The sequence below is a fragment of the Protopterus annectens genome, chromosome 11.part0 (genome assembly GCF_019279795.1).
Source record: "Protopterus annectens isolate FY-2018-M chromosome 11.part0, PAN1.0, whole genome shotgun sequence".
Taxonomy (NCBI): domain Eukaryota; kingdom Metazoa; phylum Chordata; order Ceratodontiformes; family Protopteridae; genus Protopterus; species Protopterus annectens.
Window position 1 is genome coordinate 140001130 of NC_056745.1, and position 19308 is coordinate 140020437.

Sequence of the window (19308 nt, forward strand, 5' to 3'; positions counted from 1 at the left end):
TACCACCTATGTGGTAATTTGTGGGCACTTTGTTTTTGCCAAAGGGGATGACTATACACTTTTTGGCGTTTAGCTTGAGGCCATGGCTCTGGCACCAGTTGTCTGTTTCTATGAGGCCCTTTTGTAGGATGCTTGTGTCGGCTGGAGAGTCGATTATGGCGCCTAGTTTGCAGTCATCTGTGAACTTTGATTCACAAATTGGAAACACATCAGACCTATACCAGTAATTCCTTTGAGTGCATTTCCCATGGGGTCACCTGGTTGGTAGGTGTACACACATACTAGGTAGACCCTACATGTAGGTACCATGCAAGCAAGGAGCGGGCCACTTGTATGTTGTGTACTGGTGATGCCAGATATGCCCTACAGCCCTAGTTCTTGACAATGATCCAAAACCCGCTGACTTTGCATGAAATGCCCTGTGATACATCCTGCATAGAAATGCTACACATAATGGAATGTTTATTCAAATAACTGAAAACACACTTCCAATGTCTGGACACCTCACAAGCAGCACTGTAGTACAGTCAAGGCACATGCAGCAAGATCTCTCCCGTGTGTCCTGTGTTACACAACATGGTTTTGACCAAACCAGTGGAGCAGCAGGTGTGTTACTCTTCTTGTGTCGGATGAGCAGGAGATGCAGATTTGCAGAACTACATTGCACATGCGTGCATACATTACTCTGCCATGCTTTGCCTGTGGCATCTGTCATGTCATTCATATTTATTTATTTGACTACTTTTTTACTGGGAAAGTTTGACTGGGCAGAACTCATTTTCAGTGGAGGCCCAGGAAGAAAAGCTCCAAAAGTAGATCACATACATAATTAAAATAAATTGAACTTAAGAAATTCAGTTTGTATATGCACAGATATTTGTAGGTATAATATACGTAAGTACAGTTAAGAATGTGACATTGGCTCGAGTATACAGAAGTACAATAAAAACATGATGTAAAATGTATATAATACTGGCTGACGTTCAGATAATAAGCTAGTTTCAAGGTGTATAGGTATGTTAAGTTTGGTATAAAAGAGTATTAGTAGAATTCAGCATTGGTTAGAAGTGTATTATTTTTGTAGGTTGGTGTTTTAAGGGATAGAAAAGTCTCTAGGGCTACTAGAAAAGGTTTAAAGTTTATATTTGAGTGGAGAGGAGGGTGGAAGGGAAGGTGAATGAGAAAGATATGAGTTAATTGTTAACGGAGAAGGAGGTTTGAAAATTAGATTGGGAATATATAGTGAGAGGTTCTAGCATACAAGTATTGTGATAAGTAAATAGTAAAAGCAGGGAGAATTTGGTGGTAAATGTAACTGAGATCGAATTTGGTTGGGAGTAGTTTACCAAGGATGTGAGCACATGTAGTTTTTGATTGTATAGTGCTGTATATTTATGGTTAGATTTAGCCTGGAGTAGTACACGAGAAAAGCCAGATTGCAGAGCTATACATGTAATCAGTTTAGAAGAGGCCCATGCCTCCTTCAAAACGGGGAATATATACTCTTGGTATACACACTGATTTTTATAAATTATTTGATTAGCATGAAGTATTCTTCTTTTTACTGTCCAACTGATCCTGTACCTTTTGGGACCAGTCGGTCACCACAAAACTGTAAGGTAGAACAGGAAGAGCAAATCGGTTTATAGCTTGGGTATTGTTCCTAGATGTCAGAGCCGTTTTCAGTATTGATTTAAGTTTTCTGAAATATTCCTTCCTTACAAAGTTTTATTTGCATGTATTCATGTTGTATTGTCACTCCATCAGTTCCCAAATATTTATACACCCCCTCCTGTTCAAGTTTCTTTATGTCACATTCCTGTCTCAGACTGATATTTTCTTGGTACTTTTTGCACATTTATCAAGACCACATGACATTGTTATATCATCTGAGAAAGTTTTGACCACTTCCAGTTCATCTCATCTGATTAACTATGCAGTTTTCAATCATCCCCAGAAAGAAGATAAGTCTTTATACTCTGTTGTTTTCTGAGAGCCGAATTGTAATCATGACCTAATATGTTAGACAGCTTAGGTTAAGGGCAAGATAAAAGAGCAGTGGTGACAAAGACACCCTGGCATATCCGTCTTTGAATTTTTATCTCATTTGAATTTGTCCTGTATCATGGCTTAGTTGCAGAGTGATTTTCCACTGTTTAATGGTCACAGTAATCATTGCAGGGTGTATCTTTTATATCTGCAAGAACTCCTTTATCCCCAAATGTGGCATGCTGTCAAATGATTTTTTTGTAATCTATCCATGCCACACTTATATTCCTCTCCTTTTTTACAATTCTTATAAACATGATAATCATATGTTACTACCTGCTATACTTTTAATTGCATGTCTAAACCACTGTACTTGTGTAACTATCATATGTTATTATCTGCTACATTTTATAACTGTATGTGTAAACCACAATGCTAATGGAAATATCTTATGTATAGTATGTTAGCAATTTTTTCCGGAGCTTTTCTCCCCAGGCCTCCACTGAAAATGGACAGCTTTGTCCAATCGGATCTCCCCTGTAAACAAATCTAAAATAAATAAAAATAAATTCTTCATTATGACTAACAACAAATGTTCCTTTGTTCCATATGACTTTCTTTTATTACCCTTTTGCTCTATTGCCATCATTGAATTTTTTTCTAATTAACTATAAACTCTTTCGGCGTCAATTCCAGTGTATGGTTTATACATTGTCGGAAGGCAAGTTATTGCTCTATAGATTCTGGGATAGCTTGTAGGTTTATTCTTGAGGAGTATCGTTTTTCCTGTTAACTAGGTTAGTGTCTGTTTACGATGGCCATATAAATAGTTCTTACTCGGGGCTAAATCTTCACGTAAAGATGTTAATTGTTTTTGCCAGATGTTAGGTACTGCATCTGTTCCTGGGGTTTTCCATTTGGGAGCTTTTCTTAATTTTGTTTCAATTTCTCTGGCCATTACTCCATCTAGTTTCATATCCTGTACATTTGAACTTCTTACTGTTTCTTTTATGTCTGCTATCCATTCAGCATCTTTTTATGTTCCACAGGGTCCTCATAGAGATGTCTCCAGAATGTGCCTAGTTCTTTTTTTTTTGTGGTATCCCTATTAATTTTTGCCTTGTTTCCCAGTTCTGTATAAAACTTTTTTGGGTCATTGGTGAATTGCTTATTGTGTATTTTTTATATTTATCTGTATTTCTTCTAAAGATTTTCTGCCTGTGCCGATATCTTTAGTTTATTATTTGCAGTCGTGTACAATACATTCCAGTCTGTTCTGATACTGCACATTGCTTTTATCACATCTATCTTTCTAAGTATTTTTGTTGATCTGTTCCCTCTTCTGTACTATTCTAACAGTGACATTTCATGCCTTAATTGTTATATAGTTTTCTCTATTTGATATTTCCATGATGTCATCTGATTTCTTTCCTTCCCTTCTCTTATTGCCTGATGTTTTGTGGCAAGAGTTTATCTGTTATTAATTTAGCTGCACAGTATTATATCCTGTTGTATCACAGGCATTTCTGTGAACAGTCGTGATTACTGTGTTCATTTGTTTTATCAAGCTTCTAACATTTAGGGCCTTATTGACTTTCAGTAGTCTGTTTCTTTCTTGGATCTTAATATGCCTATCCATCTCTAGTGGGTCAAGCAACTCTTCCCTTAGGCCTATCCATCTCTAGTGGGTCAAGCAACTCTTCCCTTAGGTAATTTTCTTCTAAACTAAGTGCACATTCTTTGTTCTCCGTTTCCTGCAGACATTCTACAGAAAGTTCCAGAACATCTTTCTGTGGTGTATTCTCTTCAGTTTCATCCTGTGTCATCTGTTGCGCTTTCATGTGGGAACTCGCTGGCCAATCACTCCACAACATTGACAATGTCAGTGTTGCCACCATTTCTTGCTCCTTCCCTTGTGCAACTCCCAGCTGAACTTTTTTACTGGCCTTCTACTGAGGGCTGCAAAGTATCCTCATATGGCAACTGATCAGATGCTTCCCGTTCAACCGGTTTCTCCTTAATCTGGGGACTCGGTCTGTCATACTGTGATGTTACCAGATTTAGATTTTAAATCCTTCACTTCACAGGTAATCCATAACTCCAGTTTTCATTTCTTTAATTTCTTCATTACTAATCCTCTTTTCTTCTTTCCCCTTTTGTTTTTTTATTTTTTGTATTTGTAGAATTTTCCAGATCCAGATGCCTTTACCTGTATGTCTTTTTTTCAAATATATTTGGTGCTGTTTTTTTTTTGTATTGATTAGTTTTGCTTTTTTCTTTGCATAAATATTGAACCGTATTAAATCTGTTTTTCTTTTACATGTCCATATTTCTTCATGTGTCTCCTGCTCCTCCCGGTTCCCCTTTGGGACTCTCTACACTAAATCCTTCCCTTCACAGGTATTCCATAACTTAAGTTTCTATTTGTTTAACTTCTACTTTAGTAATTTTCTTAGGTTCAAAGGTTCATAGATTAGTACTAAGCTAACAGCCCTTGCGACCCATTTTAAGCCTAGCCAGTTATCCCTTGGGAGACTCAAACCCTGCACCTTGTGTTTGTAAGGCAAACACTTTAACCATTAGGCCACCCTCCCAACCCTCACTCTGATTCGTTCCCCTTTTGTGATCTCACTTTTTTGTATTGTGAAATATTTCCATATCTGGGTGTCTTTGCCTGTATTTCTCCTCAAATATCTTTATAGCTGTTTTTTTTTTTTTTGTATTGATTAGTTTGGCTTTCCTCCTTTGCATAAATATTGTACCATATCACATCTCTCTTTCCCATGTCCATGTTTCTTTTTTATATCTTTCAAAAATCTCTAGATTTTGTTCTTTATATTTTTGTACTTCCTCAGTCACTTCTATTTTGGAACGGCCCAAGGTTTTTTGGTCTATATAATGTTTTCATGAATCTGTTGTATTAATGGACACACATTTGCATGTGAAGCTTTTGACAGCTTTTCTTGTGCAAGTATTTTTCTTTATCTTATTTCTGTCTTGATCTTTTTGTATATGTTCTGTCTGGAAATTCTGGGCTTCTTGCATGATAGTAACAATACAGAATTTCTTTCTTATCCTCAGTAGTCCACTCTTATCATCTTTAAGGCTCTTTTTTGGCCTGTCGGTTTTTGTGGACTACAGCTACCTTCTACAACAGGAGGACCATATTGCAGAAATAGTTTTGTGTATTGAGGATTTTACACAGTCATTTTTTCCAGTCCTGGCCCCAGTGTGCCTACCAGGATTTGGCACTTTTTTATCCTTAGACCTGTATACCCAGATGCTTATTTTTTAGTTTTTTTTTTAACCTACTATTGTCCATGATATACACTATCTATATATATATATATATATATATATATATATATATATATATAAACATGCAATTATATATCAGTGTCATCTTGGTCAGATTTTGTAAAAACAGGGTCCATCTCGTGAGGGTACTCACCAAGACTTGAGGATAAATTCACGTCCAGCTATACTATTCTCCTTTGCTTGCTGATTTTTTTTCATATTTCCATTTGGACTTTCTGTCTCCGCATGTGTTCGCCGATGATCACTGATAGTTTCTGGCAAGCATCCTGTAAGGTTTATGGTAGAGGTTTTATTAGTTAAAATCCAGTTGAACATTGATTGTGTATTCATTTTTTCTATCAAATATTGTGGTGGTTTGAATTAGTTGGGAGAAATCTTGTAGGCCCAGGGAGTTTGAGGGAGATGTCTGTTACATGTCTACCAATCATTATTTAGGTCCTCTGTAATTATAGTTTCTTAGACAATGGGCAAACTGTATATCAATACCCTGAATGGAGAACAAGCATTCTCCAGCAGGGTATTAATGTACAAGTAATGCCCGGTGAAAAAAGTTATCAAACCGCTGTTGAAGTCGGTCTGAGGAAACAAGTCGCCATTATTTTATGCTCACTAAGCACCATTTGTGCTGTTTAACGAGTCTAAAATATAAAAAAAAGGTGCAGCTGTGTGTGTGTGTGTGCATGCATGTCAGTGAAAGTGAGAGCGAGCGAGACGTTATTTTACACTTGCTAAGCAGCGCTTTTGCTGTTTAGTAAGTGAAAAATAAAAAGTAGTAAAATACAGCTTGTGTGTATGGGAGTGAGAGAGAGAGAGCGAAACAGAAGAGTCTGTTTATGTTTCTGTCTGCATGTGTGCACGAATGCGTACATGAAAGCAGAGAGACTGTGTGTGTGTGTGTGTGTGTGTGTGTGTGTGTGTGTGTGTGTGTGTGTGTGTGAGAGAGATGGAGAGAGTGAGAGAGAAAGCGAGAGTTATGTATGAGTGAATGCACATATTTAAGCAGAGGAGGCTGCCTATGAGAGAGATCGAGAGAGCGTGAGACTGAATGTGTGTATGAAAGCAGCTGGAGAATGTGAGAAAGAGGGTGAGACAGATCTTGTGTGACTGAGTGTGTATATGAAAGCAGAGGAGACTGTGTATGTATGAATGTATGGGAGAGAAAGTGGGGTGTATGTAAAATTGTTGTTTCACTTGCTTATTATTTTTTTATGTAGATTTGATGTGAAATGCTTCCTCCAACACCATTAACATATATGACAGCAAGTTTTAACGGTAGGCGGAGGAACTATTTTGCATTAAAAAATATATATAATACTTAAAAAAAAAAAAAAAAAAAAAGCAAGTAAAACGCAACAATTTTACAGAGAGCCCATTGTCTAAGCACAATAATGCCTGACGGGGTGTGTGTTAATGTGAATTAACGCCCTTTCAGGGGTGTAGAGGACCCCCGCCTGCGGTGTTGGGCCTCATAATACCCCTGGGCAGGCATTAATTGCACATTAACACACATCCTGCCAGGCATTATTGCTTGCTTGATGTAGACTAGGTCTGACCATAAAGCAGTCTCCTTCAAAATAAAACTGAAAACAGAGATTCCTTCCACCCAAGGTTGCTTTTGAAATTTATTTCAGACAAACTGCTTACTCCTAAGTGATACATTGACCAGCTTCAATTCTCACCAAACCCAGTTAACTCCACTGAATGTGCAGAAATATACACCACCACACTATACCAGCAATTGTACCTCATAGGATCATGTGCAGGGCAAATCCCAGAAAAAATCACATGGTGGAACCATGATATCAACAAGCTTTACAATAAAAGAAAATAATTTTGACCAAAAGTAAGAAGAGTAACCCCCAGAATGTTAGAGCCCTTGTCACTGAAATAAACAACTCAGGAGCTTAATAAAATTCACCAAAGCCAAGTTTGAGGCTGAAATAGCTTAATACAATTCACCAAAGTCAAGTTTGAGGCTAAAGTAGCTACCCAAGCCAAAGACAATGACAATACTCTGAGCTGATTGTGAACGATGTTATGTACTGTGAACAGTGTTACCTATACTGAGACTGAGGATATATCTAACCTACTGGCTGATGAATTTAACTGTAACTTTCCCCTCTGTCTGTCCCTCAAGATATACTTGAAACTGGTAGAGTTTTCTAGTAGAATCTAGAGCAGAAGCTGCCATTAAAAAAGAAATACTTAGTAGAGCATGTAAAATATTGCATAACTATAATAATCAGTCAGAGGATGTTAAAAAAGGATTGGAAAGAGAGATTGGGTAAGCAATTCACAAAGAAACAATGGGGGATATGTGTATGTTTCCCAAATATGCAACAAAATCTAGAAGATTTAGGATTTTTGCTTGGAAAAGCTTACAAAGATATTTTTATACACAAAGTAGACTCCATAGAATTTTTCCTTGGATAGAAAATGTTGGACATATGATGGAAAAGAAAGAGGTAATTGGGAACATATTTTGTGGGAGTGCGGTGATTTGGCGAAGTTTAAGTGGGATGCACTGTTGGAGATGCTGGGTGGGTAGATTAGTTGGTTGTAATGAGGGAGATGATTTTTCTGAGTTATGATACAGAATCAAGATTGCATACACATGGTAAGGCCTTGCTGTGTCTAATTATGGTGGCTGTCAAAAAAGCAGTTACTAGAAAATGGAAATCAAAATCTAAACCAACTTTACTAGAAGTAGTGAATATAGTAACGGAGATAAAACAACTGGAATTGAGATCTTTAGGAAAGAGTAGGAGCAAACTACATAGGATAAAATGGGAATTGTGGGAACAATACATACAGGGGAGGAATGAGGTTTAAAAGAATGCAGGACTTGAATGATATACCTGAAACTGGCTCACCTCCAGCTATCACTCAAGACCAAATTCTAAAAGTGCTATCAAAAGCTAACTATATTGCATCGATGGGTATTGACAATTTCCCTGGATGCATCTTAAATAGCATGAAGCAGAGTTTAGCCATACCCCTAACAACACTGTTCAGTCTCAGCCTCCACACAGGTTTTGTGCAAAGCGAATGGAGAGCAACTACAGTCATTCCCTGTCCCAAGGCAGACCTTCCACAGACCGACACAATTACAGACCCGTACGTCTGACCAGCCTCATATGCAAAGCCACAGAAAGATTTATCATGCAACCAGCCTCATATGCAAAGCCATGGAAAGATTTATCATGCAGTGAATTAATCAGTCAGGCTGAACCCTAGACCAGTGTCAGTTTGGATTCGTCAAGGACAGGTAGAGGTTACCCAACCTGGTAGATATTTTTTTGAAGAGTCACCAAAGCAGTGGATGAGGGCAAAATGGTGCTCACCACATACTTCGACCTGACCGAAGCTTTTGACTCCATTCCCTAGACAGGCATAGTAGAAAAGCTAAATGAACTGGGAATAAACCCCTATATCACTTACAGATAGAACCCAGATAATCAAAATAGGCAAGTTGTTTCAGCAAAGCTAAATGAACTGGGAATAAGCCACTATATCACTTACAGATAGAACCCAGATAATCAAAATAGGCAAGTTGTTTCAGCAAAGCTAAATGAACTGGGAATAAACCACTATATCACTTACAGATAGAACACAGATCATCAAAATAGGCAAGTTGTTTCAGCAAAGACACCAGTGGATTCCCCCAGAGTTCTGAGCTGGGACCTCTCCTGTTTGATATCTGCTTTTCTGAAGTAAAAGTCAATACCAAAGGCCTCTGGCTGACTTAAGTTTGCAAGGTAAGAGCAGTCATTGAATCTCCAAATTACTTCCTGCAGGAAGGTTTGTCCCAAATAAATAATTGAGTATCAAAATCATAATCTGAAACTAAATGCCAAAAAATGCATTATTGCATCCTTTGGGAACTCCTGTACCCCACGGAACCACCACATTGACAATATGCCTGTGAGAGTTGACCCCGTTTGGGATTTGCGAACTTATGTGGACAGTGTCCTAACTTTTGACCAACATGTACCTATTGTTGTAAGAAATACTTATATATTGCACAGCTTATAAACAAAGGGATTGTGTTTAAATCTACAGATGTCATTGCCCACTTTACTTAGCCCTCATTAGGCTAGTCCTTGGATATACTGCCCCCTTTGATGTGTGCTGACACAAAGCAACCTAACTAAAAGAATACAAGGCCAGAACAACATATCCTACATGGACCAACTCAAACCCCTCTCAGTATACTCTGTATCCCGCAGACTGCTAAGAGGTGACCTGTCTGATATTCAAGGGATCCTCAAACTCAATACTGATGGATTTACTGCATATCAACAAGTCAGATGGCATCATAAGTAGTTGGTATGGGGATCGAAACCTCATATGCAACATCAACAGAATGGTTTTGAGGGGCAAGTGTATTTCATAGAGGATACCACTGCTATGGAACAGACTCCCGATCCAAATAAAACAATGTTCATCTCTCTCCATTTTCAAATGCAACTTAGATTTATGGATAGAAAACGGAAAATTTACTCCAAGGCTGCCCCTTGTTCTGCTAATGGAGAGATGCAGCTCCTAAATGCTTTATCCTATGCATGGGTCCCCTCAAATTATCTATGGTATGATCCCATTTATTCTTATTAGGAGTAATATATAATTATCAACCATGGGATGGGTAAGGCTCACCTATAATGAAATGGTCTAGGTTGTTTCAAGCACAAAATGATAAATTAGCTAGGCTTAAAATGGTCTGCAAGGGCAGCCAGCGTAGTTCTTAGAAGCTATGTATGTTCTGTGATAACAAGTTGAATAGTTCTAATGCCATTGTTGCATTATTGCCTGGGGAACTGTAGATTCCAGCAATGGCTAAGGATTTTTTTTTTTGGGTTAACGTGAATATAGTAGCACTATTTACTGCCCCATGCATGCCTGATTGGTTGCTTGTATCTTCTTAACATTGAGCACCTCAAAATTTAGTGCTACGAAGGCACAGTTATTGTCTATGAATCCTGGCCTATATGTTTAACTTATTGTTTATAAACATGTGCAAGATTGAACATGGTATTAGGTATCCTGTGTTTAATTGTTACAATGCTGTTTGTAAACATATTGTATATAATTGTACGTGACAGATTTCACATCATTATGCATTGACATATATAATACGTGGTGGTGTATGCATCCAGCTCTGGGCAAGGCTGAAATGATAGAAAGTCCAGCACACTTGTTAAGTAAATAGAAAAAGACCGACAGGTGTGTATTAATTTATTGGGTCCTGTTTCATTGAGGGACAGTAATTTCACCTGACATTGAAAGAAGGGGAATTATAAATCGCCCCATGACTGTACAGTCTTAACGTTGGTTGCACTAAGTAAGGTGGTATGGGGCAGGGTCTGGGCAGGGTCATGCTTCACACTTAAAAACAGCTTTCTTGTTTTGAACCAGTTCATTAAAAATGTCGCAGGTTACTGGATCTTGGTGGAGCAGGACTTAAGTTGTATTATAACCGTAACCCCTGTAGTTTCCTTCTGTATATTGTTATATTGATGTCTTGAGCGGGGACTTCAGTACGTCCTATCTCAGTGACATCCACATTATTCAGCTTTCTCTCCCTTGCTTCAATGCAACCAGCTTAGGGAAGTTTTTTCCTCCCGATTATGGATATTTTGTCAGCATTGCCCTTCATATAGTACTAGTTGTGTATGTATTGGTCCACATAATTTGTTCTGCCCTGTTATCTAAAAGATTCTTTTACCTTGTTAAATAAGTTGTCCTTTTAAATTGCATCCCATCTTGCCAGTTATGTTGCATCTATGTAATTGTTTTGGAGATGCAGTAGGGTGGGGTCAGTACTTCTTTGCCTTTTTTACTGCCATCACCTCTGCTAATTTAAGTGCTTTTCAGTGAAGTAGTTAAGCATGTTTTGTATGACCTAGATGAGACAGACAACAGTTACAGGTCGTCATGGCAGTATAGGTCTGCATTTTCCCAGGTGGGTGGAGCTCAATCACAAGTGAAGCCTTTCTATCCCTGGAGTTTACACCAGGTCTTTAACTAGACTTTAATCCCATCTAGACAGTTCAAGCTAACTTCACCTTTCCCATAGAGTGCTGACATTTCTGAGAGAGGTTTACTTGTGGTATTCGCTGAAGACTCCTGCATAACACAAGTTATGGGTTTATTGTATCACTGTTAATTTGCGACTGTAGTATCGTGAAGAACAGTAATGTTTTTAACGCCCCTCAGCTGATGTCTTTTCCAGTATCCTGTTCTAATCCAAGCACCAGTTTTTGTTGTTTATATCTTAACATGCATCAACATTTTGTGCTGTCTTACATGCAGAAAATAAAGATTAAGATAGCATTCACTCTGTGCCTTGCACATCACCCTACAATTTAACAGGCCCGATGCTAGTCACTCAGCGTATGGATTTTGTTTTGTTTTTGGTTGTATGCAGTGTGGTATTAACTTATAACTGTATGTTATAAAAGACCAAGAGCTGAGGCTGCCTTGGTAATTTGGATTAATGCAGCATAAGGTATATTTATAGCTCCAGACTCACTGGACCATTATTAAGAATTGGCTTACCAAAGTTCTAAGTAACTTCTTCCAAGAAGCTATTCCTGCCTAATTTGTGATCTGTTTTGCTGTACGTCTTCAGCAGCTTGATAAATTCCTTTCTTTTAAGTAAAATCAGCACAGTACTTCTGAAATAATCTAGCACTGGGTCTTCAATTGACTTGACTCTAATGCTTCTCTTTCATCCATCCTCGGTCTTAGGCTACTGATTTTTTTTTTTTTTAACTGCAATTACCACTGTTGTGGACAACTTAAACGCAGCCTTTGTGACGATGGAGATCTCTCTGTTGAGTTGGAAAAATAAATGAATGTGAAGATTTTTTTGTTTTTTGAGTTTCATCTCTGTTGTCATTGATAGTAAGACTGTTGGGACTTAGCCTGAAAAAAATTTATGAGCCAGGATGACTAATTTAGCCCTTCCCCTTTACCCATAATCCTCAGTGCCCAAGGACCCATCTTTGGATCTCATTAGTAGCATGCACATTGCAGTTGATTTTTAATATGTAAATTAATTTTTAATAGCTGAACCAATTTTTAGGTAACATTTCTGTTTATTTCAGTGAGCTTGCATTGGATAATTTAAACATGATGTATCATATGATGTGATGTTTTTAAAAAGTGGCAATGCAAATTATTTTTATTCTGATTAAGTCTATTAACAGAAAATGAAAGCATTTAAATTTGTCTTTGAAAAGCTCCTTGGTTTGGCAGTGGTCAGCTTGGCTTTGTTATTAAATTTGCAGTTTACTGCATTTCTTTTACTCCCAGCAAGCAAACTTGTGTGGTTAAGTAGTTGATTGTTGACGAAACTACCCCAAGTACTGATTTCTTCTTAGAAAGCTTTCTGGTGAATGTTGGTTTTTAATTATTTCTGTTCCTAACTTGGATTTTCTGGAGAACTGGTCATTTACTCCTTTTTACCTTTCAGTCAATTTTTCCTTGGAGACCAGATTCTCTTGAACATCCTGTTTCTCTACAAATCCAGTATCTTCATCAGTACTCAAAACCATGGAACTAAATCACAGTGGAGGGACCTGTTTATAACTCAGCACCTCCCAAACCTCTTGAATAAACTTCCCCAGCATTTTACGCTGTGCAACTCAGTCTTCCTTCAAACATAAACTAGATGACTGGATGTGTATCCACAAATTTACTCTGAGATTGACTGGTATGGCCTTCTTGAAGTAAGGAATTGCAGCCTGAAGGAGGGCAGTGGTAAAGCGTGAATGGTCATAACACTCATTGGCTTTGAATGTCTTTGTCAGAAAATTCTGATCTCTGCAGATTGAGAGAGATGCTGTATTCCCCTGAAAAAAGAAGCATGAGTCACAGATTTTTAAAAGTGCAAATGTGGTAAGAAAATCCTCCCATATGCATATACATAATGTGCTTCTTTCGGCTTTTCCCGGTTAGGGGTCGCCACAGCTGAACTCTGGTCTGCTAATGATTGGCAGTAGATTTTTACTGTGCCGAGGTGCCAGCTCGACGCCCAACCTTCAGCGAAGGCACACCCATTCTATGCATGTCTTTCGAACTCTCTCGACCGTGGGGAGGACGTGCAGACTTAACACAGAAGGTGCTCCAGCTGAGAATCAAACAGGAGAACCTCTTGCTGTGAGGCAACAACGCTACCGCTGCACCACCATATATATATATGCTATAAAAATGCAAATTGCTTGAAATATGTTGAAGAGCTTATTTTAAGGAGGATTGCAGCATTTATGCATCCTTTAAGCCCTTCCTTCTTGAGGAAAGGAAAAATAGGCTGGAGTTGGAGAAATGTAAGGAACTCCCACAGCTGATTTGAAGGCTTCCTTTCCACTTCCAGCCCCCTTAGGAGAAAAAACAATTTATCGGTACAAAGTTCTCTGAAGATTTTATACTTGTTTCTATGGTGTCAGTATATCTGTCTAATTAACAAGGTGTTGCTTTCTTAAAAAAGACATGTTAAGCCATTCACCGTTCAGAGAGTGTTTGTTATACTTCATCTAACTATTTTATCTCTTTATTTCATCTTAATGTTCTTTTATCAGATCTTAATGGGAGCATAATACCTGCTGTCACTGAACGGAGGTACCTTGGCCTAATACTTGACCCTACCCTTTCCTTTTTCACAAGTACAGATTTTTTTTAGCTAATAATTAAAATTCAGTCGCCTCCTTTCACCCACTGCTTGCAGGACTGTTTCTAAAAAAATATTTTAATACAGAAACTGCAATCTGGCCTTCCATTTCTCGTTATGCATTCAGCCAGCAATGCTCACAGAATACAGATTGCTAAGATTAAAGTCAGCAGATTCATTCTGTTAACAGACCCCCAGATGCAGCTTTTCAGTTTGCTAAAAAAATCATTTGGCCATCAGTACATCATGTCACTTATATTCTAAATAATCTGTACAAGGTTTCAAAGCACAATCACTGCCCCCTTTATTGAAACGACCATTACAAGACCAGCCTTATGTACTCATAAGTACACAAGACAATTTCTCTCTAGTACACCCTCCATTTAAAACTGCTGTAGGTGAGAGAGCCTTCTCTAGACTGGGACCTGATATCTGGAACCACCTGTCTACTGACATCAAAAATTTAGAAACCATTGAAAGCTTCAAGGATTCACTTAGAGCATCTCTACTGAATCTACCTGCAACTGCTGCCATGACAATGGTTAGGTAATTTACCGTCCCATGTCAGGAATAATAAAATACATTTAAGAAACGTTTCTCAACTTCTTAATGTGGTGTCCTAGACGCATATGTTTCACATGTGTATATAGGAGTTTCTGTGTTATATGTATGATTGCACTGTATTTTATGTATATCTTACCTTCCATTTTGGTTGTATTTTTTTTTCTCAATGCACTCTGACTGGATCTTTTAATCTTATCCTAGCTGCATTGAATCTTACCATTAAGTTTTGAATTTTGTTATATATGCATTCTGTTTATAAAACTGCTACTAAGAAAGCCTGTGATATATTTGTTGCTCTTGAGCTTAGGTTGTGGCTGAAAAGGTTCAGTAGACAAGTCCACTTACCCAGTGGATAAACAGAAAATAAGTAAACAAATAGAGATTTGGATTCTCAAACCCTCTTTATCAGCATCCATTTTGCCTCACAGAGCTATATATGTTTAGCTTTACCATAAAGTGATGGCTGGCATTCTTCATGATGCAGGACATGTGGTCCAACGTGTTCTCCCCTTTTAACAGCAGAGGCCTGAGAGTGCCTTCTGTAATTTTTCAGACCTTGTTTTTGACCCTTCCGTGCTCATCTCAGTTCAAGTCTCAGTTCCACTTCAGTCATAAGGCAATGTGTTGACATTGGCATTAATGTCAATGTCTCTCATGGTGTTGATGGCCTTGGCCTCTCTTGTCTTGGTGTTAACCTTGCCATTGGCAGCAATGAGTTCGAATTTCAACCCCCTTGGGGTTAGTCATTCTTTCAACATCAGAGATGATCAACCTTAGTCCCTTTCATTTTCTGGGCAAGTATTCCATTCCAAAAGTAAACGTTGAGGGTACTGACCCTTACTGAGGTGTCAGAGACCATTTTGGCTTCTGGTGTCAGCATTATTTCTTCAGTCATGAAGGTGGGGTTGACCTTTCTTTACCTCAGTCAAGATGTCATCACTGGCCATCATTGGTTCCTTGGACTCTGTTTCCTGCCTCAGGTCCATGGGTTTGGCCAATCCTAGCACCTAAAATGCATGCTTCCTTGCATGAGCCTTCCCCCATGGCAATTCAGACCATGGATCATATCAGCTGTACTCCCCTTGGGCTAGGATGGGGAAATGGTGTCTGATATTTCTCCCTTATCACCTGATGAGTCGAAATCTGGGGATATATAACAGATCAGGATGAAAGCTAAGTGACCCCAATTAGCTTCTGAGTCAGAGTACATCCTGCTTGAGGCCTTCCAGTTTCTCAGGTTGCCTTTTTTTTGGTAGATCCCCCAGTGGATGAGACTGTCCTGCTAGTAATTGAAAATGCATGGAAGAACCTGAATGTGGAGGCACCAACACTGAAAAGACCTGACAAGATCATTTGCCCACATAAGGCCTATACAAGTTGACCACAGCACCTGGTTGTAGACTCTATCATTGTTTTTGGATGCTCTTAAAAAAGGTTCCTTTGCCACAGTTCAAACCTGTTCATCCACCTAACAAGGAGCCACTGGTTCTGAACGGATTAGGGAAGCACATCTTTTTATTCTTTAGCTCCTGCTTAAACATACCTCTCAACCTCTAAGCTCAAGAAGTCTGGACAAAGCCAAAAGTAATGGGTGGACAAAGGCATAAAAATAGGAGCAGGTATTAAATATTCCTCATCACTTAAAAAGTTGCTAGAATGACAGGTTTGCATCAGCATGCATTTTTCTGAAGGATATGAAGTTCGAAACTCAAATGTTTGTCATTTATTTAGTGACTTCAGTCCTCAGTGATTTGGCAGAAAACCACAAGTTTTATGAGGAAAAAATCTGGATATTCTGTGAAAATCTGGGCATTGGAAAGTTATGTGCCTAAGGGCACTAACCTATTTAGCGTATTTTACAATTCCAGAGGGTGCAACCAGATGCATCTGCTCATAGTCTGAAGGAGTTGCCAGACCATGAATGCAAGACCAAGCTACAATACCACTGGGCAGCTTTGATGTTGTAGCTAACCAGACCATCTGATTGGCTTGTACTGCAATGGATGGTTCACCTAGGGTGGCAGGGAAAGGCCTAACTATCAGACACCATGCCCGGTTTCACCTGATAGAATTTGCTAAGAGCTCTTGGGCTGAATTTATTAATGGCTTTAATTAAATCTTAATGCCACAAGCTCAAAGCACTCTTCCAAGAGATAAAATTGTCGAAAGAGTTCTTACACATAATAGAAAATGGTTAACAATCACAGGAAGGTAGTCCTTGGAATGTCTGCATTTAACCCATGAGGTACCATAGTTTTAAAATACAAGATTAATTCAGCCTCCATTTTTTTGTAGCATTCTACTTTGTTATTCCTTACGATACTGTATACTATTCCTTATTTGCCTTAAAATACATAACATTAACTCACTGATGAGTCCTTCATGAATATTCTACAAATGCAGGGAAATCACATCACTAAAATTCTTATTCATAGTCATTTAGATGTTCCAAAAAGATGACTTTTACTGGATGCATTGTCTTACTTGTGTAGTATAAAAAACATGTACATATATTAACGTACACTACCTTGCTAGATAAACCGGTATAATGTCCCATGATTTTAAAGATCCTGAAGTTTGTGCTGTGGGGAAATCCACTTCACCATTAAGCACAGAAACCTAGATTGTGGTGGTAGCAGATGACCATTTGGCTCATTTAATATGTTCACTTACCTGCCTGCTAGGTTCCTGCTTAATTGTTGTATTTCCTTTTTATTCTTTGTAGATGAAGAAATCCAGTGATTGTGTTCTGTTCTTCTAGATGAACTTGTGCTGTGTGGGGTGTATTCACACTGGATCCCTGTGTTCTTTCTTGACAGACTTTGTTGTATTTTTTTATCTTACCTTGCACCCCTGCTCCCATAATTTTCTCGCCCGTTTCCTTTCTTGTCTGTCATGTAGAAGAACTTCCTTAGAAATTAGAAGCGAGTACAATGTTTATCCAGCTTCTTATGAAGTAGGTGGAGAGGCATAATAATTCTCTTGTTACATTTTGTCATAGATGGTCAGTACATTGTTATTGCATATCAACACCATGTAGATGAGTTAAGGCTATAGGTTGCTAATGAGGTTCATTCATCATGCAGTCCCAGATTTGATCATATTACTGTCCCTCTAAAAAAAAAAAAAAAAAAAAAAAGGTTTGATTCTTAGAAAGACATATCATCAGCCTGTGTTTCCAGTTTTGGGTTCAATGCTGAAAAGAGACAGCTGGCCCTAGTGGGGCTATTTGGTTAATTGATGAAGTGGCTCTCATCTTATGATGTAGCAGGACACAAGTTAATCACTTGCAGGGTTCGACAGAAATATAGATGTCCTTTGTGTTTATAAATAAGTTATAAGGGTATCTGCTTAATGTATGCAAATGTTCATGGACAACTCTTTGAAAACAAACTCCTAGAAAACAAAATAAATATGCACACTGTTTCCTAAACTTAACTGCAGTTCCCTGAATCAGATGGTGCCTTTCTCCCATAAGGGCATAAATCTACTCAACCTCGTCCCTGCCAATATTGCACCAAACTGCTGCACCCCAAATATCTCGTCATCTGTGGTCAGATCAGGCCACGTGGCTGTCACATTTCCCCTTAGAAATTTGCCTCCAATTTCACTCTGCTGTCCCCTTCCTGTGTTATCCGTAGTGCAAACATGCTGCTGACATATCTCCAAATTACCCCACAACAGGTCCTAAATGCCTTCTTCAAGACCATCTCTATGGGACAATATACTCTCATTTCTCCTTGTCCAGGTTTAACACAACTTAACTTATTTCCTCTTACACTTTGTTTAAACTCTGCCTTTTCTGTAGATATATGTCTGAACTTTGGAGAGCAGGTGCCATACTATAAACCATCTCTCATTGTGGGACTCAGGTCTCAGACTTTCAACAGTGAGCCATTTACACTATTTCATTTGATTTGTACAAGGATGTAGTCTGCTAAATATTTAAAGATAGTATATTATCAGGGTAGTAAACCATGATAAAATGCTGTTTGATCCTAACCAGTCTTATTTTTAGCATTATTTTGTGGAAAAGTCAGCTTTTATTCAGAATTTTATGTCTTGATTGCATTATCTTTATGCATCAGCTTCTGTCATTTGATTAGATTAAGCTGATTGTAGAAAAAGTCAATGAATGGTGCTGTAGTTGTTTGACAGACACTTGAGAAGTAATGCACACTCTTGTTTGGAATGCAGTGAAATGTGTTTTATTTGAAAAAGCAAGCTGCCATGTTATTTATCTAGCTTTTTTTTTTTTTTTTTTTTTTTTTTTTTTCAAAATATTTTTCTTTTTAGCATTCACCAGCATTTGGAGTTCTGTTTGATATTGACGGCGTCTTGGTGAGAGGTACTACCCTAATCCCTGCAGCCAAAGAGGCTTTTCGCCTGCTTTTGGATAAGAATGGTAAATTTCGAGCACCTGTTGTGTTTGTGACCAACGCTGGTAATTGTGTTCGACAAGCCAGGGCACAACAGCTGTCGGCAATTCTAGAGGTGGAGGTAAGTGAATGATAGTAGTTAACCGCATCATTGCTTGCTACTTTGAGTGTCATAAATAGTTATTTTGACCAGACATCTAGTTTGAGAATCTCTGTATTCCAGAAACCTATTTCTGATAATATGCTAGGTTGGTGTGCTACTAAACACTTGTTAGGTTGATGCTGTTAACAAGGGGAGCATTGACAGAAGTCTGTATGTTACCCCTGTACAGATTTTTTGTTTTTAAATAAAGCTGTTTCGGCCACATGTGCTGTATTCGTACACAT

At 38.3% G+C, this 19308-nt stretch overlaps 1 protein-coding gene across 2 annotated transcripts in view; it reads left to right on the forward strand.

Annotated features, from left to right (window-relative positions):
• HDHD5 (haloacid dehalogenase like hydrolase domain containing 5) overlaps positions 1-19308 on the forward strand; it is a 232494-nt gene that overhangs the window by 19847 nt on the left and 193339 nt on the right. For both annotated transcript variants that reach the window (XM_044087527.1, XM_044087528.1), the window contains exon 2: positions 18839-19042. In XM_044087527.1, coding sequence (XP_043943462.1) covers positions 18839-19042 — 204 coding nt within the window. The remainder of the gene's footprint in view (positions 1-18838; positions 19043-19308) is intronic.